The sequence below is a fragment of the Pristiophorus japonicus genome, chromosome 6 (assembly GCF_044704955.1).
Source record: "Pristiophorus japonicus isolate sPriJap1 chromosome 6, sPriJap1.hap1, whole genome shotgun sequence".
In the NCBI taxonomy this organism is placed as follows: Eukaryota; Metazoa; Chordata; class Chondrichthyes; family Pristiophoridae; genus Pristiophorus; species Pristiophorus japonicus.
In genome coordinates, this window is record NC_091982.1 from 77,820,460 (window position 1) to 77,844,179 (window position 23,720).

Consider the following 23,720-nt stretch of genomic DNA (forward strand, 5'->3'; position numbering starts at 1 on the left):
TTCGACATAGGCTTCTCAGTCCTCACCCTCCGAGAACTTCTCCAGGATGCCCACAGATGGCTGCATCTTTGCGTTGGATCCCATCCTCATCGCCAGTTATTGTGTTCCTAACACAGATGAGGCCGCACACAGGGAGGTTAAAGTAACAGTGACCTCAGCTTTTAATAAGACACTCTAGAATGAGGAACAGGCCTTAGGGGCCGGCTTATTTACAGTGCTCCCAAGGGATGCTGGGATCCCTTGGGACTTCAGGGGATGAGCTCCCTGGTGGCGGAACATGGCAGTGCATGCTTTACAGATACATAACACATCTTATTGCAATTATATAGGCAACTGGAATATTGTGTACAATTTTGGTCTCCTTACCTAAGGAAAGATATACCTGCCATAGAGGGAGTGCAACAAATTTTCATTTGACTGATTCCTGGGATGGGGGGGCATTGTCCTATAAGGAGAGATTGAGTTGACTAGGCCTATATTCTCTAGAGTTTAGAGTTGAGAGGTGATCTCATTGAAACATACAACATTTTTACAGGACTTGACAGGATAGATGCAAGGTGGATGTTTCCTCTGGCTAGGGAGTCCAGAACCATGTGTCACAGCCTCAGAATAAGGGGTCAGCTGTTTATTAGATGAGGAGAAACTTCTTCACTCAGAGGGTGGTGAATCTTTGGAATTCTCTACCCAGAGGGCTGTGAAGGCTCAGTCTTTGAATATATTCAAGACAGAGATCGATAGATTTTTGAATATTAAGGGAATCAATGGATATGGGGACCGTGCAGGAAAGTGGAGTGGAGGTAGAAGATCAGCCATGATCTTACTGAATGGCAGTGCAGGCTCAAGGGGCAGAATGGCATACTCCTGTTCCTAACTCTTATGTTCTTATGTTCTTATTAGACAACAATAATAGCTTACCAGTTTCATTATTTTCTCTATCCTTTCATAAGGAAAAATGCTTCCATTTTCTCCCTGTATCTGCACTAAAATTAAGATGGATTAGCTGCTGAAAAATGCATGAATGACCGGAAAGACTCTTGTCTGATATGCCGATCCTCCCCAAGCAGGAGTGCCTGGCCTCCACTTGGCAGCACCTCGTAACATGCAAGCCTAAAATAAGGAACTAAGCTGTTGGAAGGAGATGGAGGAGAAGAAAATTGTACTTGTGTACTACCACTTTATGGAGTTGTGTGTTGGTGCTAAAGCTTATTGCATTTCACTGCCATCACATATTTTGCTGATTACAATTTCCTTCATTGTGAGGAGTTTTCTTCAGTATCAGCTGCATGATTGGGAATTGTTTTATTTGGCTTCTTCATTGATTAGAACATCTGCTATACCTACGAAATATGCTTAATTGTAGCACTCAAGGGCCTAGAAATTGCATATCGCCCGAAAACGGGCAATGTCAACGGCTAGTGCTATTTGCCTGTGCCGGATGAAAGTGGTTCAGGCAGCAGGCAAAATTCATGCTGCCTGCTCATTATAATTATTAGAACACTGCTCTCAGCACTATATACGCTGCTGATTGGCTTAGCACTTAACTCATTGGAGTTTAGAAGAATGAGAGGTGATCTTATTGAAACATATAAGATTCTGAGGGGGCTTGACAGAGTAGATGCTGAGAGGATGTTTCCCCTCATGGGGGAATTAAGAACTAGGGGGCATAGTTTCAGAATAAGGGAGAGGAGGAAGAATTTCTTCTCTCAGAGGGTCGTGAATCTTTGGAATTTTCTACCCCAGAGAGCTGTGGAAGCTGAGTCATTGAATATATTCAAGGCTGAGGTCGACAAGATTCCTGAACTATAGGGGAGTCAAGGGTTATGGGGAACAGGCAGGAAAGTGGAGTGGAGGCCAAGATCAGATCAGCCATGATCTTATTGAATGGCAGAGCAGACTTGAGGGGCCGTATGACCTACTCCTGCTTCTATTTCTTTTGGGACCAATATCTGGTGCAGTCTAAGGGCCAGTAATGTTTGACAGGAGTTAATTGAAATTATGAAAGGAATTTACAAAATATACTACAGAGATGGGTTCAAATATGAAGTTAAAAATGTTGAAGGAAACTCAGATCAGACTTTTTTTGGGCAAAAAGGACAACAGATGTGTGGAATAATTTATCTGGGAAGGCCATTGAAGTGAAAAGTTAAAAATGACTCCGGAAGCAATTAGATATCTATTCAGAGAGAGAAAGGATTAAAATAGATTGGAGGGTGCGGTTAAGATCAATCAAAAGACAGGTTTGTTGAACCAAATTGTCTTTACCTGTTCCTAAAAATTCTCAAGTTCATTATTTTCGAATCTACATTCACTTGCCTCCATTCTCATCTGGCTCCATTGTTTGAAATGCTGTGCTGGAATCCACTGGACTCTGATTTGACATCACTGGCAAACTCTGCGCAGACTCACTCACTCTTACATCACTTCCTTGCAGTTTGATATATGATCTGTTTCCAAAAACCCTAACCTGGTACATGAAATCTCCCTCAGACACCACCTTGCGGATCACTACTGTTCCATATCCTCGACCTGGTGAGAAAGAATTTACTAAAATATTTGCTTGCAGAGAACACCTAACTTTCTGCTTCATTAGACTTACAATCAAAATAGGGAATATCAAAAAGGTACACACGAGAAACTCAATTCAGAGACATACGGTGTTCTATTACCCCTTCAAATACCTCTGTGTTTTCATGAAAGGGCTCATACATTGGCTGTCCTATGCCTTTGTCTGTGTAATGGTGAGTCATCTGGGTAACAAATTAATCGTTTTAAATGACTTACATAATAAAAAATTGGCCTGCGAAATGCACAGCCACAGAGTTCCTCCTTTGTTGCACGTTTAAAATAATAGGTCAAAATATTTAAAGCAGAAACAGCCCACTGATACCATTAAAGGGCTATGTTGCATTGAAACCTTTAGGGGCTAATTTTAACTTTTATCACCAGATGAAAAACAGGCGATGCAAGTCAGCCACGTGTTTTACACCCGACCCGATTTTCTTTTCCATTTGGGGTGTAAAATGGGCAGCCAATTTGCTTTTGGTCATTTTTCATCTTGCGATAAAGTGATCCCCATTTGACTTTTACTCTAAAGTTAGCAGGGTTCTAATATCACACAAAAGAAAAGGCTAATTGTTATTATTTTAGTCAAGGCCAAACAAATGAACTCTTGAAATACCTATATTATTTTTTTACAAATAGAGTTTCATCTTGTGTCCATCTATCTATTTATAGCACCATGAGCTGTGGCAACTGCATGATTACCAAGTCAATCATCAATGGCCCTCTTTTCATTGGCTGCTGCTCTCTGATAATGTATTTTCTTAGTAACACTTCTGCCATATGTAGCGGCAACACTCCTACACCAACTCTGTACCCGTTTTTCCTATTCAGTGCATCCACTACCCCAATGGCTGGTCTGCAAGACCTCATCCCAGGCCTCGACTTCAGTTTTGGACCCAGTCCTGGCCTGCACCCTAAGCCTGGATTTACTGCACTCACACTAAACACAGAGGCCAGCTTTACATAAGAACATAAGAATTAGGAACAGGAGTAGGCTATCTAGCCCCTCGAGCCTGCTCCGCCATTCAACAAGATCAACAAGCTGATCTGGCCGTGGACTCAGCTCCACTTACCCGCCCGCTCCCCGTAACCCTTAATTCCCTTATTGGTTAAAAATCTATCTATCTGTGATTTGAATACATTCAATGAGCTAGCCTCAACTGCTTCCTTGGGCAGAGAATTCCACAGATTCACAACCCTCTGGGAGAAGAAATTCCTTCTCAACTCGATTTTAAATTAGCTCCCCTGTATCTTGAGGCTGTGCCCCCGAGTTCTAGTCTCCCCGACCAGTGGAAACAACCTCTCTGCCTCTATCTTGTCTATCCCTTTCATTATTTTAAATGTTTCTATAAGATCACCCCTCATCCTTCTGAACTCCAACAAGTAAAGACCCAGTCTACTCAATCTATCATCATAAGGTAACCCCCTCATCTCTGGAATCAGCCTAGTGAATCGTCTCTGTACCCCCTCCAAAGCCAGTATATCCTTCCTTAAGTAATGTGACCAAAATTGCACGCAGTACTCCAGGTGCGGCCTCACCAATACCCTATACAGTTGCAGCAGGACCCCCCTGCTTTTGTACTCCATCCCTCTCTGAACCTCAACCCGAGCTTGCACCCACTTCCCAAAGCCATCATGTCCGTATCCAATCTGGGACCTAATCTGAGCCTAAGTCCGAGCCTGCACCATCTCCCAGACATGGCGTATCCACATCCGCACAAAGCACTACCCAAAGTCATAACTTAACTGAAGCATCTCCCTATAATGCTGTGCCGCAATGCCCAATCACCCCCAGTTCTGTCCATCATCTCCAGTTCAAATATCAACTAGTTTTCTAGTTAAATAAAATCTTTGTGTTTACATGCAGTTATATAGACACAGATAATACATAAACGTTTAGAATCTTGTGTTAGTATATATTATATAATGTATTCGTTGATCTAACCTATCTCACATACATACAGATACAAACTCCTCACCCATCGGGAAAGGACTTTAACCTTCCTCCCTCACTGAAAACACATGCCTTCCTCTTTTCTTAGAAAAGAACTTCAACAAACCGCTGCACCATCAAGTTAAGTAAGTTAAGTCTGTGGATGCAATTATATTTACGGGTGGTTTTTCATCCCTCATACCTTCCTTCTTCTTTTCATGCACAATGGATACCGACTTGCTGATAGACAGAAGATTTCCAGGTTTATTTCCAGCTTTCTTGGCAGTGTTTCTTAAGTTCTTCCGAATAAGGTTCTGGAATTTAATGTGGCACATTGGTGTCAATTATTTGACATATTATCAGCCCGAATGTTCTTGTATTTTTCTGTACAAGAATGGCATAAGTACAGTTTAATGCCAATTATCAGTGCAATAGATCAAGGAATTCGGGCGTAAACGACTTATGCCTGTTTTTACACTATGCCCGATCTTTTGTACCGACGTTGTCAATGTGTACAATAGTAAATTATTGAAAATAAATTAGGATGACTCTAATGGCTCAGCATAGTTTATCCAGTGAGCATCTGACCCACGCAGACCCATGAAGGTCCTGTTTCAATCTCTGGTTTGCGCTGAGTTAGCTGATCGCTGCTAGAAGAGATGCCTCAGGAGCAGGAAGGGGAAAATAATTCAGGGCTCCCACTCTTGATCACCAACCAATGACCCTCTTAGATGTGCACATGTGCATGCCAGATAAAGATAGGCATGGTGCCCGCTATGATCAGAAAGCACTTAGGTGAGGTACTAGACAGCAGCTGGCACCTGTGCAATCAAACCCCTGCAAGGAGTCAACATCTTTAGAAGTGGGGAGGTTAGAAAATTCAGAAGGAAAAAAAAATGAAAATAATATAAATTACCAGAATTATTTTCCAATTTGTGGAGCTTCTTCTTGATAAATGTTTATAAACAGGAAGGTGTAGACTACGAGTGAACAGACCCACTCCATTATTGTTTTTCCAGGAAGCTGTCATGTATAAGTTTACAATGTTAAATTAGTGTCACCATGTTACACTTACAGCTTGTTGCATGCTATTAAATAAGGCAGCATAGTCTTCATTAAGAGTCATCAGTTCCTCGTGTGTGCCTTGTTCTGCAATACATCCATCCCGCATGAATAGCACTTCATCACAGTCTACAAGATACTGTAAAGGATAAACAATCAAATATATAAGAATTTAAAAAAATATATATTCTACAGTTTTTAATCCCCCTTCCTACTTCTTTATTAATATTCAGATTTCATTTATTCCTGAATTTGAATCAAAGGATTGAGTGAAACCAATTGCAAACAAGTATGTGCTTTTTCAGGTCAAAAATAAGACAGAATGTATGTTATCAAAAAACTTTTGAGTTAAACTAGAGTTAATCAAGAAAACTTTGAAAAGAACAAATCATTTCCTTAAACTAAATAACAACCGTAAATGTATTCACAAATTATAATGCTGAAAGGAGCTGACTTGCATCATGAGCTTCACTAGCTTCATCCCCTGGAACGTCATAAAGCTGTCTATCTGGCACATGACTCAAGGTGCGTTCTATAATGATGGTGTCCTTCTCTATGGAGAGAAGTTGAAGCACTCCCTCTACCAATCAGGAAGTGGCTGTTGTACTGTGGAACCTGTAAAATGCTGATGTCAATGTTTTCTAGTTTTAGGAGTTTAACCCTAATTATGGGATTTATTTTTGGGGGATAATTTATCAGTTTCAATGAGGAACTCAGGAGAAACGGTGCAAACTGTCAGTATCTTTCCAGACGAGCATCAGTATCCTACAAAACTATTGTTCAGTTAGAGACTGGCAGATTAAATTATAGACCTCAGTACCAACAATATAAAAACACCTGCAAAATCCAACAGCACTTGGTCACATTTTAAAATATAGTAAAACATGGTCAAATTACTACATGGCTTTTTTCCCCTTTATATTACAGAGACAAGGATCAGCAACACCAGAAGAATCAACAGGGGAACCCCTAGAAACATGCTTATGTGAGACTTGTGGTAGACAATGTCAATCAGGTATCATCCTGATCAATGCACCCATCTACCTTGAACTTGTGGTCACTTCATTGTTGGCATCGTCATCCTCGAATACAAAGGACATTCTAGTACTGTATTACAGCATGACTTCAAACTGAATGGTGAATTCCAGATCAACAGTGGCAACTGAGAAATTTTGCCACAGTTTATGCTCCCATAAACACATACACTGTTTAATTTATATTATAGCACTGTCAGTGGAATCAGAGCTGCAGTTAGAGGATGCACAGTAACATAAAGGGGTATGAGTAATTTAACAATATGGGGCCAATTTTCCATATGGCCAATTTTTGGCGCAGTTGTAGAGTATTGTCCGATTTTTTAGTGACCAACTGCGCCAAAAAAAGTTTTGCCAGAATAAACTTTCATTTTGGAGAGGCGCAGATTGTCCTTGAGCACTGTGGGTGGAGCTTAAGGTCTGCGCCGAAAAACTGAGGTTGCCAGGGTAACGAGGGACACTGAATTTATCTTGTATTATCATTGCTGATTTTTCTCTCCCCAAGAATTTCCATTTTCATAACAGGTGTAAGCACTCCAAGAGCCTAATTTTTAAAAATTGATTTGTCTCTTTGTAAACTCTATGACCTCATGATGGCCCCCTTCCCCCAGTGCCACTGCTATCCTGGGCCGCTAGGCCCCCCCGTCCCCGGCCGCTTCTATCCCGGGCCAAAAGGCCCCACGCCCCCGGTGCCCGCCGCTTCTATCCCGGGCCAAAAGCCCCCCCCACCCCCAGCTGCTTCTATCCCGGGCCATAAGGCCCTCCGCCCCCGGTGCCATGCCTTCAGCTCCGCTAAAACAATGATGTCTTCTCTGAGCCGATTTTCTCGTCTCTGCACTGATTGGTGCAGCTAAGGTTTTCAGAAAGATGCACTGCGCCATTTTTGAAAAAATCCTACTTGGCCAAACTCGCTTAAATGGCCAGAAATGGCGCAGCCAGCAGCCGGCATCCCCAGTGATGTCAAAAAATCGTGAACTAAAAAAAATCGTCCGTAAGTTGTTTAGGATGGAGCAGAAACTTTGGCGAAAATTGCAGATTTTAGTCTGCTCCAGAAAAAACAGCATAGGCCAAAAAAAACGGCGCAGAATGGTGGCAACAATTCAGCCCTACATACCTTCAGGTTTAATTATAATGAATGTTATTGAATTTGTACCTACCTGAAGCTGATGAGTTACAAAGAGAACAGTCTTCCCCTTCATTCCTGACTTAATAGCATTGGTAAACATGTGGGCTCCGACATGGGCATCTACCGCACTCAGGGGGTCATCCAGCAGGAAGGTATTTCGATCACTGTATAGAGCACGTGCAAGACTAATCCGCTGCCGTTGTCCTCCACTGAGGTTGGCACCACGTTCTCCAACCTGTGGTGAAGATTTGTAAACCTGTTGATATCTGAATATCTGAGAATTACTTTCGAGTTACAACTACTGTGAGGATTTTGAGCTGTTAACAATTGTTATATTGTGCTTTTTAAAAAAAAAACACATTTAGTGAATTTCACCTCGTTCAAAAATGTTACTTAACGCTATGATACAATTAAAATAGACATCCAGCAATGTAGGCTACAAGTCATGTAAAAATCAATTATAATTACCAGTCATAAATCTAACATGCAGGATTGATTATTTTATATCATGTGAACTTTCAGGTTTCTATAACAGCTTTGAACTCCCATAGTTTAATTATGTAATAACTTGCCTGAGCCACAAGAAAATACAAAAAGAAACTTGTCTCAGATCAATGTACACATTTTCAGCAAAAGCACTGTATGCGTGCAATAAAGGTACAGCAGTTATCATAGGCGACTTTAATCTGCATATTGATTGGGCTAACCAAATTGGTAGCAATGCGGTGGAGGAGGATTTCCTGGAATGTATTAGGGATGGTTTTCTCGACCAATATGTCGAGGAACCAACTAGAGGGCTGGCCATCCTAGACTGGGTGATGTGTAATGAGAAAGGACTAATTAGCAATCGTGTTGTGCGAGGCCCCTTGAGGAAGAGTGACCATAATATGGTAGAATTCTTTAAGATGGAGAGTGACACAGTTAATTCAGAGACTAGGGTCCTGAACTTAAGGAAAGGTGGCTCAACCGTGGCTAACAAGGGAAATTAAGGATAATGTTAGATCCAAGGAAGAGGCATATAAATTGGCCAGAAAAAGCAGCAAACCTGAGGACTGGGAGAAATTTAGAATTCAGCAGAGGAGGACAAAGGGTTAATTAGGAGGGGGAAAATAGAGTATGAGAGGAAGCTTGCTAGGAACATAAAAACCGACTGCAAAAGCTTCGATAGATATGTGAAGAGAAAAAGATTAGTGAAGACAAACGTAGGTCCCTTGCAGTCGGACTCAGGTGAAATTATAATGGGGAACAAAGAAGTGGCAGACCAATTGAACAAATACTTTGGTTCTGCCTTCACGAAGGAAGACACAAATAACCTTCCGGAAATACTAGGGGACCGAGGGTCTAGTGAGAAGGAGGAACTGAAGGATATCCTTATTAGGTGGGAAATTGTGTTGGGGAAATTGATCGGATTGAAGGCTGATAAATTCCCGGGGCCTGATTGTCTGCATCGCAGAGTACTTAGGGAAGTGGCCCTAGAAATAGTGGATGCATTGGTGATCATTTTCCAACAGTCTATCGACTCTGGAGCAGTTCCTATGGACTGGAGGGTAGCTAATGTAACACCACTTTTTTAAAAAGGAGGGAGAGAGAAAACAGGTAATTATAGTTAGCCTGACATCAGTAGTGGGGAAAATGTTGGAATCAATTATTAAGGATGAAATAGCAACGCATTTGCAGAGCAGTGACAGGATTGGTCCAAGTCAGCATGGATTTATGAAAGGGAAATCATGCTTGAGAAATCTTCTGGAATTTTTTGAGGATGTAACTAGTAAAGTGGACAAGGGAGAACCAGGGGATGTGGTGTATTTGGACTTTCAAAAGGCCTTTGACGAGATTGGTGTGCAAAATCAAAGCACATGGTATTGGGGGTAACGTACTGGCGTGGATAGTGAATTGGTTGGCAGACAGGAAGCAGAGAGTCGGGATAAACTGGTCCTTTTCAAAATGGGAGGCAGTGACTAGTGGAGTGCCACAGGGATCAGTGCTGGGGCCCCAGCTCTTTACAATATACATTAATGATTTGGATGAAGGAATTGAGTGTAATATCTCCAAGTTTGCAGATGACACTAAACTGGGTGGCGGTGTGAGCTGCGAGGAGGACGCTAAGAGGCTGCAGGGTGATTTGGATAGGTTAGGTGAGTGGGGAAATCCATGGCAGATGCAGTATAATGTGGATAAATGTGAGGTTATCCACTTTGGTGGCAAAAACACGAAGGCAGAATATTATCTGGCGGCAGATTAGGAAAATGCAATGAGACCTGGGTGTCATGGTTCATCAGTCATTGAAAGTTAGCATGCAGGTGTAGCAGGCGGTGAAGAATGCAAACGGCATGTTGGCCTTCTTAGCTAGGGGATTTGAGTATAGGAGCAGGGAGGTCTTACTGCAATTGTACAGGTCTTTGGTGAGGCCTCACCTGGAATATTGTGTTCAGTTTTAGTGTCGTAATCTGAGGAAGGACGTTTTTGCTATAGAGGGAGTGCAGCAAAGGTTCACCAGACTGATTCCAGGGATGGCTAGACTGACATATGAGGAGAGACTGGATCAACTGGGCCTTTATACACTGGAGTTTAGAAGGATGAGAGGGGATCTCATAAAAACGTATAAGATTCTGACGGGACGGGACAGGTTAGATGCAGGAAGAATGTTCCCGATGTTGGGGAAGTCCAGAACCAGGGGACACAGTCTTACGATAAGGGATATGCCATTTAGGACTGAGATGAGGAGAAACCTCTTCACATGGAGAGTTGTTAACCTGTGGAATTCCCTGCCGCAGAGAGTTGTTGATGCTGGTTCACTGGATATATTCAAGAGGGAGTTAGATATGGCCCTTACGGCTAAAGGGATCAAGGGGTATGGAGAGAAAGCAGGAAAGGGGTACTGAGGTGAATGATCAGCCATGCTCTTATTGAATGGCGGTGCAGGCTCGAAGGGCCGAATGGCCTACTCCTGCACCTATTTTCTATGTTTCTATGTAACTTCGATGGTATGAGACATGAATTGGCTAGAATAAACTGGCGAATGATACTTAAAGGGTTGACGGTGGATAGGCAATGGCAAACATTTAAAGATCACATGGATGAACTTCAACAATTGTACATCCCTGTCTGGAGTAAAAATAAAACGGGGAAGGTGGCTCAACCGTGGCTAACAAGGGTAATTAGGGATAGTGTTAAATCCAAGGAAGAGGCATATAAATTGGCCAGAAAAAGCAGCAAACCTGAGGACTGGGAGAATTTTATATTTCAGTAGAGGAGGACAAAGGGTTTAATTAGGAGGGGGAAAATAGAGTATGAGAGGAAACTTGCTAGGAACATAAAAACTGACTGCAAAAGCTTCTATAGATATGTGAAGAGAAAAAGATTAGTGAAGACAAATGTAGGTCCCTTGCAGTCAGATTCAGGTGAATTTATAATGGGGAACAAAGAAATGGTGGACCAGTTGAACAAATACTTTGGTTCTGTCTTCATGAAGGAAGACACAAATAACCTTCCAGAAATACGAGGGGACCGAGGGTCTTGTGGGAAGGAGGAACTGAAGGAAATCCTTATTAGGCGGGAAATTGTGTTGGGGAAATTGATGGGATTGAAGGCCGATAAATCCCCGGAGCCTGATAGTCTGCATCCCAGAGTACTTAAGGAAGTGGCCCTAGAAATAGTGGTGATCATTTTCCAACAGTCTATAAACTCTGGATCCAGAGGGTAGCTAATGTAACACCACTTTTTAAGAAAGGAGGGAAAGAGAAAATGGGTAATTATAGACCGGTTAGCCTAATATCAGTAGTGGGGAAAATGTTGAAATCAATTATTAAAGATGAAATAGCAGTGCATTTAGAAAGCAGTGACCGGATCAGTCCAAGTCAGCATAGATTTATGAAAGGGAAATCATGCTTGACAAATCTTCTAAAAATTTTTGAGGATGTAACTGGTAGAGTAGACAAGGGAGAACCAGGAGTATGGTGTATTTGGACTTTCAAAAGGCTTTTGACAAGGTCCCACACAAGAGATTGGTGTGCAAAATTAAAGCACTTGGTATTGGGGGTAATGTACTGACGTGGATAGAGAATTGGTTGGCGGACAGGAAGCAGAGAGTCGGGGTAAACGGGTCCGTTTTAGAATGGCAGGCAGTGACTAGTGGGATGCCGCAGGGCTCAGTGCTGGGACCCTAGCTATTTACAATATACATTAATGATTTAGATGAGGGAATTGAGTGTAATAGCTCCAAGTTTGCAGATGACACTAAGCTGGGTGGCGGTGTGAGCTGAGAGGAGGATGCTAAGAGGCTGCAGGGTGACTTGGACAGGTTAGGTGAGTGGGCAAATGCATGGCAGATGCAGTATAATGTGGATAAATGTGAGGTTATCTACTTTGGTGGCAAAAACACGAAGGCAGAATATTATCTGAATGGCGGCAGATTAGGAAAAGGGGAGGTGCAACGAGACCTGGGTGTCATGGTACATCAGTCATTGAAAGTTGGCATGCAGGTACAGCAGGCGGTGAAGAAGGCAAATGTTATGTTGGCCTTCATAGCTAGGGGATTTGAGTATAGGAACAGGGAGGTCTTACTGCAGTTGTACAGGCCTTAGTGAGGCCTCACCTGGAATATTGTGTTCAGTTTTGGTCTCCTAATCTGAGGAAGGACGTTCTTGCTATTGAGGGAGTGCAGCGAAGGTTCACCAGACTGATTCCCGAGATGGCAGGACTGACATATGAGGAGAGACTGGATCGAATGGGCCTGTATTCACTGGAGTTTACAAGGATGAGAGGGGATTGCATGGAAACATATAACATTCTGACAGGACTGGACAGGTTAGATGCAGGAAGAATGCTCCCGATGTTGGGGAAGTTCAGAACCAGAGGACATAATCTAAGGATTAGGAGTAAGCCATTTAGGACTGAGATGAGGAGAAACTTCTTCACTCAGAGAGTTGTTAACCTGTGGAATTCCCTACCGCAGAGAGTTGTTGATGCCAGTTCATTGGATATATTCAAGAGGGAGTTAGATATGGCCCTAACGGCTAAAGGGATCAAGGGATATGGAGAGAAAGCAGGAAAGGGATACTGAGGTGAATGATCAGCCATGATCTTATTGAATGGTGGTGCAGGCTTGAAGGGCTGAATGGCCTACTCCTGCATCTATTTTCTATGTTTCTATTCACTTTCGCCAATGATTTGGCAGTTTAATTATCAGTCATGATGGGTGTAACAGCTAAAGTGGGGATGCTACAACTGGCTAGTCTCCCTGACCCAGAACAGTGAGTGAAGGAATTCAGCCAGGGTTCCTGGTCCTGATTGATGTCCAGTAATCTCAAGTTAGAAAATATCCTGCTGTATTCACTGGGAGAGGACAGAATCGGGTTCAGTTGTCGTACCTGCCCATATCTGAGCTACCAATATTCATGTTTGAGATCGCACATGAAGAATGGCAATTTGGATGAGGGGTAAGTGGGTTACTAGTACCCGTGAAACCATACTCCAGCATGAATCACAACTTGCAAAAGAAGAGTGGAGAAAAAGAGATAAAAGTTCAGATATGCACATATAAAACAGTCAGGCCAGGTGGTTTTCAATTTTTATTTCCATTCTACGCTGGTCACTAAAAGGACCTTGTATTCAAGCAGGATGCATACAACTGGGCTATCATGTTATAATGTCTCCCTCACCCATTTTCTGTGTCCCCATCCTGACCTCACACTCTCCCTTGGCTTCTCCATACTCCCTTTCCCAGTGTCTCACTTTTTAACAATCTCTAAAGCTGCTCATTGCCAAAGTTATTCATTCCTAAGGAAGCACATTCAGTCCTGCCCTTGGCTGATTTTCATAATTCAGTAATAACTTCCATACGGTCAAAGCACAACCTAGGTTTTCCTTAAATTGTTAACAAGAATCTGTTCTGCATACCATGTTTGTGCATCAGAGCAGACACACACCATTGTGCATGAAAAGTTCCTCTCTCCCTTCCTTGAAAAGCTTCCTTAAAATTCACCTCTTGGATCAAGCCTTCAATCATCACTCCAAACCCCTTTTCAACCACTGCTCAGTGTATGGTTATTTTTGTCTCTATAAAGCATTTGGAATATTTTATTAGATTAAAGGTGCCATAAGTGAGCAAATAGTTTTTGTAAAAATAAGATAACGAGCTGAAGTTCTACTACAACAACAACCTGAATTTAAATAGCACCTTTAACATAGTGAATCGTCATAAGGCTACACAGGAGTGTTATCAAACAAAATATGATACCGAGCCAGATATTGGAACAGACGTCCAAAAGCATGATCAAAGAGGTAATTGTTAAAGAACGTTTTAAAGGATAAGAGACAGGTAGAGAAGCGGAGAGGTTTAGAGAAGGAATTCCAGAGCTTAGGGCAGAGGCAGCTGAAAGCAGAGCCGTCAATGGTGGTGCTATTAAAATCAGGGATGCACAAGAGGCCAGAATTGACTGCATATCCCAGCTCATGCCTTTGTTGACTAATGTGTTACTGTCAAATTTTAGGTCTCATTATTCCCTTCAAAGTATTTGTAATGAATGAATGAATGACTTGCATTTATCTAGTGCCTGTCACAACCTCTGGACATGCCAAAGTACTTTACAATCATGAATTTAACACCTTCTGACCCAATTCTATTAATCTTTCATTTCAAAAAGTGTAGCATTATCCTGCTACAGTAATTTCCAAACAAACAGCAAAAAATAAAGCTGTGCACTGTTGTGACTCGATGTATGCTTAGGTTAACAACATAGAATAAATTCTCTGATCCATGCTCCCCGTGGAAGGTCGAAGAATTAGTGCTACAATGCTGTAGACTCTATCTATGACCTGTGCTCCCTTTAGTGTGGCTCTCCACTGGGAACATGGGAACCGTGAATTTACACGTGTGTCAAGTAAGAATATATTACACAGTATATAAAATACTTTTTTTACCTCAGTCATGTCTCCGCAATGTAGATTTTCTATGTCAGGATACAGACAACAAGCCTCCAATACATTATTATACCTAAGAAATGTAAAAAGGAGATACTGTTTGTTTTCTTGCTGGTCCATGCAGTAGTTAACGATAATATAAGTTTAACAAAGTCCAACTATTGTTATGCCTGCTTAGAATGCTAAAATCCGATATCCTCTTTCATTTTATATAACACCTGAGCGCCATTTCCAATTTTCTGTTTTTAAAAGAATGTGAGGGTAGAAAAGCTGACTACATAAAGCTTTCAATGTAATGAGATATTTTTTGGTTTTTGTACCTTTCCCAACAAGGCACTGCATTACGAGTGTCATAATTTATCCATACTGAAGAGATCGCAAAGTCTCTGTTTAAAGAATGGTCTCAGTCGAGAATATTTCGTGGACTTTATGGTTTTTTTTCTGAGGGTATTTTCCCTGTGATGGGATCATCCTGTGCAGATACGTGAAAAAGCTAGTTTGTTAAAACTCTAGAGACCGCATGGCGGTTGGCTGTGACAAAACCCAGGATGTACGGGTTCGCCCGCCAGTCCTAGTAAAAGGAAGGGAGCCACTGACAAAGGGGCTCAGGAATCTGAGGCACTCGTTAACTTGAAGCCAGTAACCAGATTAGAAAGCCATTCTAATGCAAAAACACTTCTCACCTCCATCTCAGAAGAGAAGCAGAACAATGAACCCACTAGCCTGGCCAGCCGAAGAGAAGCCAGCTTTTTTTCCCAACACAAAGACTGAGATATGTCCCAGACTCAGGGCCATTAGTCCAATCACGGAATACACATGGGTCTGATGATGGCCCATCATTGACTAAGCACCGGAGTGCTTAAAAACAAAAGGATTTTAAAGATTGGCGGAAAGGATAGAGGTAGCAAGACTCCAATAAAAATAGACTCTTTTCCACCATTCTCGCTCTCCCTCGCTCTCGCTCCACCATGATCGACGTAACAAGAAGTAGTACCAGAGCACTTGATCTCTTTACAGTCCTTTGTCTGGACCATGCCTGTCCAGCTGTCCTTCGTGGAAAAGTTTTTCAGATAAAACCCCTTTGACCACAAGGCCATAAAGCAGTAGTCGGCACGTAAGGTCCTGGACGCCCTACGAAAGGAGGATGGACCCTGTCGGGTGGTTCCCCGAGCAGACTGTCGAACTCGTTTGGCAGAACGTCTCATCGCCAGAGCTTTCACACAAGCACCAAGACGTAGCTTGGTTGATGGTGAGGAGGGCGCTACCCGTCAGATCCTTCATGCACAGCTGGGGTTTCAGAGACACGGCACTCTGCCCCCGAGTTGGCTGTGGTGTGGACGAGACTGTCATCCATCTTCTTCTGGATTGCCTCTTTGCAAGGCAGGTCTGGAAGGAGATGCAGTGGTTGCTGTCGAGGTTCATCCCAAGCAGCTCCGTAACACAGGACTCTGTGCTCTACGGGCTGTTCCCAGGGACACACACCGAGACAGACATCATCTGCTGCTGGAGGGCCATCAACTCGGTGAAAGACGCACTTTGGTCTTGCCGAAACTTGCTGGTCTTCCAGAGCAAGGAGATATCCATGTCTGCGTGTTGCAGACTGGCGCAATCCAAGATCCAGGAGTACGTGCTGAGGTACGCATTAAAAATTGGTGCAGTCGCCGCAAAGGCACGGTGGGGAAGAGCCACAGTTTAAAGCCCTTCCGCCACGGTAAACCCAGGGGCTGGAATCAGTATAAAACTCCCCTCGGGCTGTACTTGTAAACTTTTTGTATACATAGAGCACCCTGATCTGAAAACACCGATGTAGTGCCATGTATAATGCAAGTTCTGTTTAGTAATGTATGTTGCAAAGAAATGTAACTATACCCTCACCCATTCCGTGTACCGTATAGTGCCACATGTAACGTAATTTTATAACTGTATTACAAGGTATCCTGGATTGTACTGAATTGTACCCTGAAATGTAAAGCAAGCAAATGTATTGAACGGAACTGCTGTCAGCATCCAAATGTATTGTATGGAATTGCTGACCGCATCCAAATGTACTGAACTGCTTTCCAATGTATTGTGCAAATTTTTATATGAATAAAGTATATTTAAAAAAAAAACAAGAAGTACCAGAGGAGGAAGCAGCAGTTCCGCAGAAGAAGCCGCTGAGACTGAGAACTGCATACCCCTCACGGGGTACGGCCTCCAGGCAGCGACTTCCCACAGCTGAGCTGAGTGATCGAGACCAACTGTGTGTGGTGGTGTGCATGGTTGCGAGTGTCCCAAGCTAGTAACCAGAGGTAGCCTGGGTGAGGTGTAAGGGATCAGGGTTTTTCGCAGAAGTGAAGCTTTTTCGGGGCTATTCTGGGGAGGAAGCTTCGTTTGGTTTAGCCAGGCGAAGGGGCTTATGCGACTGGGTAATTCATTGGTAGGGGTGGAGTTAGAATCCACCATAGCAACAAGGGAATTACTGCATGTTACACGTTCTCAGTTCTGTACTATATGTATGTTGTTTGTAACCTGGATCTTATTCTCCACAGAGACAGTGATTTTGTTTAGTTGTGCATGTTTTAGCCAGTGTATGTTAGACCAAATAAAACATAAGTATGATTTTTCACCGAAGCATTCCTGTCCGTGACTTATTCCATTTACACTCTGAATAATAATCCCCGGGTATAGAACTTTCGTAAGGTGGGGGCGATTCAAACCGTCCATCTAGCAATTGGGCTAGGATCAAAAACGCTTACAATACCATGCTGTAAAGAGTCAAACCTGTGCCAAGCACAGTGTTAGAAATCAAGGATTCAAAATGTATAAAACTGGCATGAAGGATACTGTGTTTAAATCGTTGTTTTGAACTGGAGACGAAATGTCTCTTCAGACTGGTATTACATGCTTAGAAAAGCTCATGTTTTGGTACCCTCCTGAGATGTTATAGCATTCTGCACTATGACAACCATTATTTGTTGTTTTCAAGTCAAGACTTAAACATTGTTTATGTATCTTTAAGACAATTTGTTACAGAAAGACTTAGAATGTGAATGTTTAAAAATGTATAGAGACATTGAAGTTGAGAACGTGGGAATTGTATAGGGACAGTATAAGCTAACAAACAATTCATGGAGGAATAGCCATGACATCTCAGACTCGAGACTGCGAAATGTTACAACACTAACACATATTGAAACAAAACCCACAGCTTGCAGAAAAACCTCAAGGTCTTATTAAATCATGTTATTAACCTGAAACATTGACAGAAGGTCTTTGTTTAAAATCGGACCATGCTTGGGTCGGCTTATGAGTGGACAAAGGGAAGGAGGGATCAAAAGAGATGGGCTGAGCTGGGATGCCACTCTAGCCCTATCTTGTTATCTTTTGCCGAAAATGTATAACCATCGTGCCTTGGACAATGTAACGCCACTTATCCGTAGGGAGTGTGTACGCTCGATCGAGAATGTATATCCTCTGTCTGATAAGTCTTGCCGGCCGGTAAAATAAAGACTGCTTTGTTCAAAGCACAAGAGGTATTCGACTCAGTAATTTTACTGAACCAGATTGAGAGAAAAGAATCTACATTTACATTTGGTGTCAGAAGTGGGATCTCAACGGACGACTGCCGAAAACTTGCGAATTAAGAGCCAGACTAGCCTTGGACGAGACGAGGGGAAAGTGGCCACTGGAGTGAGTATGATTTCAATACTGCTCCAGTTTCCCCCGGTTTCAAAAGTCTGAGGAAAGTTTAGCCACTCGCTGGTTCTCAGGTAGTGTCTGAACGAGATCCAGGACAATCTGGTGAATACCTTTCAAACTTAGAATAGGGATAGAGATAGGGAAATTGCGCGATGACGCAAACCAAGCGGCGACTTGGAAAGATAGGTTATAGTTAGAGCTAGATAGGGATAGATGATCAATCATGGATCCGAAAATTAATAGGAAAGAAAAGAGACTCTTGTGAACGTCTGTTTAAATGAGAAATGCTTCTGTGATTTTTATTGTAAAAAAAAGCCGGGGAGTTGTGGTTTGTTTTAGCTCCACTTACTTTTTCAAACAGAATGAAAGTTTCTTTAACCCTTCGTAGTGTTGTCCTGTATGTGGGAAGTTTAAGAGTGTGAACCTTATTGAATTACGTATATTCGGATGATAAGTTACGGAACCAGGAAATGCACAAAGGATAGGTTTGTTGAAAAAAAAAGAAAAACTTGTTGAAAGAAAACATTCAGAGAAGGCACAGCAAAACAACTGAGATGGATTCAAAAGGATTAAAAAAAAATAACACGACCTTGAGGCTGGAACAATTGAGATAATGAAAAGCAGTCCACAGCCTACGTGCCAGACTTCTCTCTAGTTATGGAAAAGACAAAAAAAAAGTAACGTACTAAATAGATGCTAAAAACAAATGTACTGAGATTTTAAATTATGAGAAAAATTCCACTGCAGTCTAAAAGAAAAAAATCACTCCTGTCCAGTAGGCAGAAAAACTCCATTAAATTAGGGCTTTCATTGACTGATTGGATTTAAACTGCGCAGTGACGCGAAAGGATAGGGAAATTTGGAGACGAAAAGAAATTAAATAAGGCTCATAAGAAATCAAATTTAGAAAATTAGGCTCACAGGGAATTAAATAGAGGATAGGTGTTCAAATCAGGTATGACGTCGACCGTGTATCACTTGGCCCGTCTAGGCACTGATTGAATTTAAATCACGCAGCAACTCGGAAGGTAGGGCCGACGCGAACGCGCAGCGACGCGAGACGTGCAGCGGCGCGAGCGTGCGGCCGAGTGGAGGGCTGATGCAGACGCGCAGCGGCGCTAACGCATGGTGACGCGAGACGTGCAGCGGCGCGAGCGTGCGGCCGAGTGGAGGGCTGACGCAGACACGCAGCGGCGCTAACGCGTGGTGACGCAAGATGTGCGGCGGCGCGAGTGCGCGCCCGAGTGAACGTGGGCCGACGCGAACGCGCAGCAACGCGAACCACGAAATATCAAGTCAGTGCTGATTTTTGTAAGTCCGTTTATTGTAAGTTTGTTAAGTCTGTTTACTTTAAGTTGGAATCGCGCGGCGACGCGAGCCGCGGGGCGACGTTGCTTTGTGTTAGTTTAGTAAGTTTGTTAAGTCTGTTTACTTTAAGTTGGAATCGCACGGCGACGCGAGCCGCGGGGCGACGCGGCTTTGTGTTAGTTTAGTAAGTTTGTTAAGTCTGTTTACTTCAAGTTTGAATCGCGTGACGACGCGAGCCGTGGGGTGACGTGGCTTTGTGTTAGTTTTAGTAAAGTCTGTTTGTTTTAAGTTTGTTTAAATCGCACGACTACGTGAACGCGTAACGACACGGTAATGGGTAATCAGTTGGATAAAACAACGGATGTGGGTAGTCCGCTACAAAAGTTATGTGAAGAATTCCCTGAGAGAGCTGAAGACTTTAGAAAATTATCAGGAGCCCTGAACAAATTATTAGGAGATGACCAGTGGCCTCTAGGTGGCACTAGAAGCGTAGAGGTAGTAAAAAGAAAGCACAGGGATTGTCAAAAATTAAAAGATGCATCACTTCTGTCAAGTTGGCAAACAAATGCTATTAAATTAGGACTTTCATTGACAGAGAGAACACATGTTAAAACTGTAGACGTCTTAAAAAAAGAATGTGCGCACGAGAAACTTACTAAGAGATCCTCTGGGACCTCTGAGAAAGGTATTGACCGACTACGTAGTAAAATGGCTGGCTTTGTGTTAACCGAGGCTGATGATGAAATTGATGAGTGGTCACTGACTCAGCGCCCAACGGCGCCTCCCGCACCCCCTGGCCCCTTGCTCCAGTCCTCTTCCCAACACCCTCCACCTTACACTCCGGCGAGAGGAGTTAAAAATAACCCCATACCACCAAAGCAACAAACCCAAACTGACTCCTCATCCTCTGATAGCGATTTGGATCCCCAGTTCACAAGCAATATAGCCGAAAGGACCAGATCTCACACTCGAAAGGGCAGAACTATATCTCACTCACAGACAGTCCCATAAATCTTCTAGTCAATCTACCAGACCAAGTTGTGAAAGACATAGCAAACACCCCCGCCGATCGAGACGCAGAACTGTCAAGCGGTCAGACAGCTCCGAAACATCCTCCGACCTAGAAATGATTTCCAAGATCCCAAAGTCCCGACACCAATTCCCTGTCAGACCAATGCCAAACCCTGATGCACAACAAGCTGCAGACCACCCCACTATAGATGTCTATGTGATCTTCGAACAACTATTTGATTGCTCACGCTATCCGGACAAATGGAAAGGGCAGTTAGATATTATTGGCAGGAAAAGAAAGGGGAGGGGGGAGGTGCGCCCCCAACCCAGGTCAAGACTGAATACGTGACTAGAAAGGAAGAGCCATCTCGGGAGGAAGGATCAATAGAACCGCAGTGTTGCATACAGGATTGGATAAATAAGCAAGGATACGGTTATACTAAACAACCAAACGGCCCGAGCCCTGCTAATAAACCTCCCTATTGTCCCCGGCATGGTATGGGAAGAGGCCAGGACTGGGTAAGAGGAATTGACTGTTTTAATTGTGGACAGGAAGGACATTGGAATAAAAATTGCCCCTACCGTCAGCATGGAAAAGGAAGAGGAGGAAGAGGAGGGGGGCAAGGGGGGAGAGGAGGATCTTACACTAACTTCTCCCAGAACAACCCCTTTGGTCAATTGTCCCCCGATTGACTACGCAGCTTGATTGTGCAGGGATCCTCCCCGGACGACGAACCAATGATATTGTTAAAAATTCTGAATGAGTGACAACCCTTTTTGATAGATACGGGAGCCTTCATGTCTTCTGTACAATCAAAGCTTAAACTCCCTGCCTCTACTGAAACACAGAAACTTTCAGGATTCCTGGGACAAATCTCTACATTCCCGGTGTCAGAACCGGTTAAAATGGGTTACCAGGAAGAATCGGTGGAACATCGATTTGTTATCACAACCAATCTGGACTGTAACTTGATGGCTAGAGACCTCCTCTGCAAATTCCAGTTGCATTTGGAGTGTGGAGATGATGGGATTATTGCAAAACAGGGAACCCTTAAGCGGCAGTATTATACCACTAGATCCCCTCAGTGGTGGTCTCTGGACCTGCCGCAGGCACCCTATCACGTGACCCTAGCATACGATCCCAGTGGAAAGAATCAGGACCTGCAGAACTTTTATCAGGATCACGAAGGGGAAGTGAAGTAAATTCTATTAAGGGCTAGAGTGACTGGACCGGAAGGGAAGGCAGATTTTGTGGAAATGGACAGCCCCCAACGGTGGCACCACATATTACTCGTGAAGTATTACCTCCCCACCACGCTAAAGATTTGGGAGTTATGGTGCGCCAGGCTATAGACGAGGCTGACCCTACCAGCCGGGATGTGCAAATTGTAAAACATGGCCGAACAGTCCAATTCCACGGGGACCCCGAGAAGGTCTTAAGACTCTGCAGCATCATACTGGCTCTGACATACCTGACTATGTGGATCCTCATGTGTGGGCAGAGGACCCCTCCCAAGTGGGTTATCACAGGCAATACCGAGTATCCACCGAGCTTTGGAGGCTAGCCGAGTCGAACCAATTTGCCAGTTTCCAGTCCCTAGCACGGCTAAACAAATGCGACAGTGTTTGGGGATGATCAATTACTGCAGATCCTGGATCCCTAATGTTGCCCTGATGACTAAGCACCTCACCCCGTATACAAATAAGTAAGGCAGCTTTGAAATAGAAACCGTAGACGTCCAAGCCTTTAAGGAACTAAAGACAGCCCTGCTGCAAGCTCCGGCTTTGGGCCGGCCCCTCTATGACCGGCCCTTTCAACTGTATTGTACAATTCTGAAAGACTGTGCTACCGTTGTCTTAACACATCTCACTCCGTAGCTGCCCTCCTGGGCCAACTGCAGACTCAACACCTTACCATGGCCAGGCAAAGCAGATATGAGATCTACTTACTAAACAATCCTAAGCTGACCTTTCGGCACTGTACTGCAATTAATCCGGCCTGTTTTCTTACTGAGCCACCCCAAGATGAGGAAGAACCCAGTCATGATTGTTTATCTTTAATTTAAGAGGCCACATCAGTCAGGGAAGATACGCCATAGTAAACCAGGAGAATCAGGTCTTGGAATCTGCCGCTTTTGAAACTGCCTATTCTGCTCAACAAGCTGAACTATTCGCCCTCACCCGAGCCTGTATCTTGGCCAAAGATCTCAAAGTCAATATCTATACCGACTCTAGGTATGCCTTTGGGGTGGCCCATGATTTTGGACAATTATGGAAAAATAGGGGATTCCTAACCTCACAGGGGAATGAGATATCTCATAAACAGCTAGTGTCTGATTCGTTGCAAGCCCTCATGTTCCCCAAACGCATTGCCATTGTCAAATGTACCACCCACACTGCCGGAAATTCTCTGGTTGATATAGGGAATCGTTGTGCTGACCAAGAGGCCAAACAGGCCTCTCGTGACCAACAGATGGTAGTGCCCAAAATTATGAGTCAGACTAAAAATCCTGCGAAGGATAAGTTAGCCTCGGAAAAACCAATGCCAACCATCCAAGATGTTATAAAAGCACAGGAGGACGCTCCTGAAAAAGATAAACTGTTGTGGAAATATTATGCATGTACTTATGACAATGTTTCTAAACTCTGGACCACTCCCGCGGAACAGACTTGCATGTCTGACGAGTTGGCTCTATGGGTTATTGAACGTATGCATTTTGCTACTCATTGTGGAGCAAGGACCACGAGTGACACACTTTTGGCTACTTGGTGGCATCCTAGACTCCAGGCGCTCGCCCAGAACATCAGTAGTCGTTGCCTGGTTTGCCAGCAACATAATCCTGGGAAGGGAGTCCCCTGTGATTGGGGTAAAACGCCCCTACCTGAAGGTCCCTTTGAGACATTTCAGTTGGAGTTGCAAAAAGTTCAGTGTTACAAATATGTGTTAGTAATAGTAGATGTGTTTAGCAGATGACTTGAAGCCTACCCTAACCTGGACAATAAGGCTCAAACTGTTGTTAAGGTGTTAATGAGGGAAATTGTTCCTAGATATGGTATCTCAGCTCGACTGATGACCTCCTAT

The 23,720-nt window shown here is 43.4% G+C and overlaps 1 protein-coding gene across 3 annotated transcripts in view; it reads right to left on the reverse strand.

The window, feature by feature from the left end:
- Nucleotides 1-23,720, reverse strand: part of LOC139265700 (ATP-binding cassette sub-family C member 5-like) — a 315,900-nt gene that overhangs the window by 94,820 nt on the left and 197,360 nt on the right. For all 3 annotated transcript variants that reach the window (XR_011593604.1, XR_011593603.1, XM_070882951.1), the window contains exons 14-18: nucleotides 14,639-14,711; nucleotides 7,749-7,952; nucleotides 5,571-5,696; nucleotides 4,698-4,809; nucleotides 2,314-2,526 (exon numbers count right to left, since the gene is read on the reverse strand). Coding sequence is in view for 1 of the 3 variants with exons in the window: in XM_070882951.1 (XP_070739052.1) it covers nucleotides 2,314-2,526; nucleotides 4,698-4,809; nucleotides 5,571-5,696; nucleotides 7,749-7,952; nucleotides 14,639-14,711 (728 nt within the window). In the remaining 2 variants the exon portion in view is untranslated. The remainder of the gene's footprint in view (nucleotides 1-2,313; nucleotides 2,527-4,697; nucleotides 4,810-5,570; nucleotides 5,697-7,748; nucleotides 7,953-14,638; nucleotides 14,712-23,720) is intronic.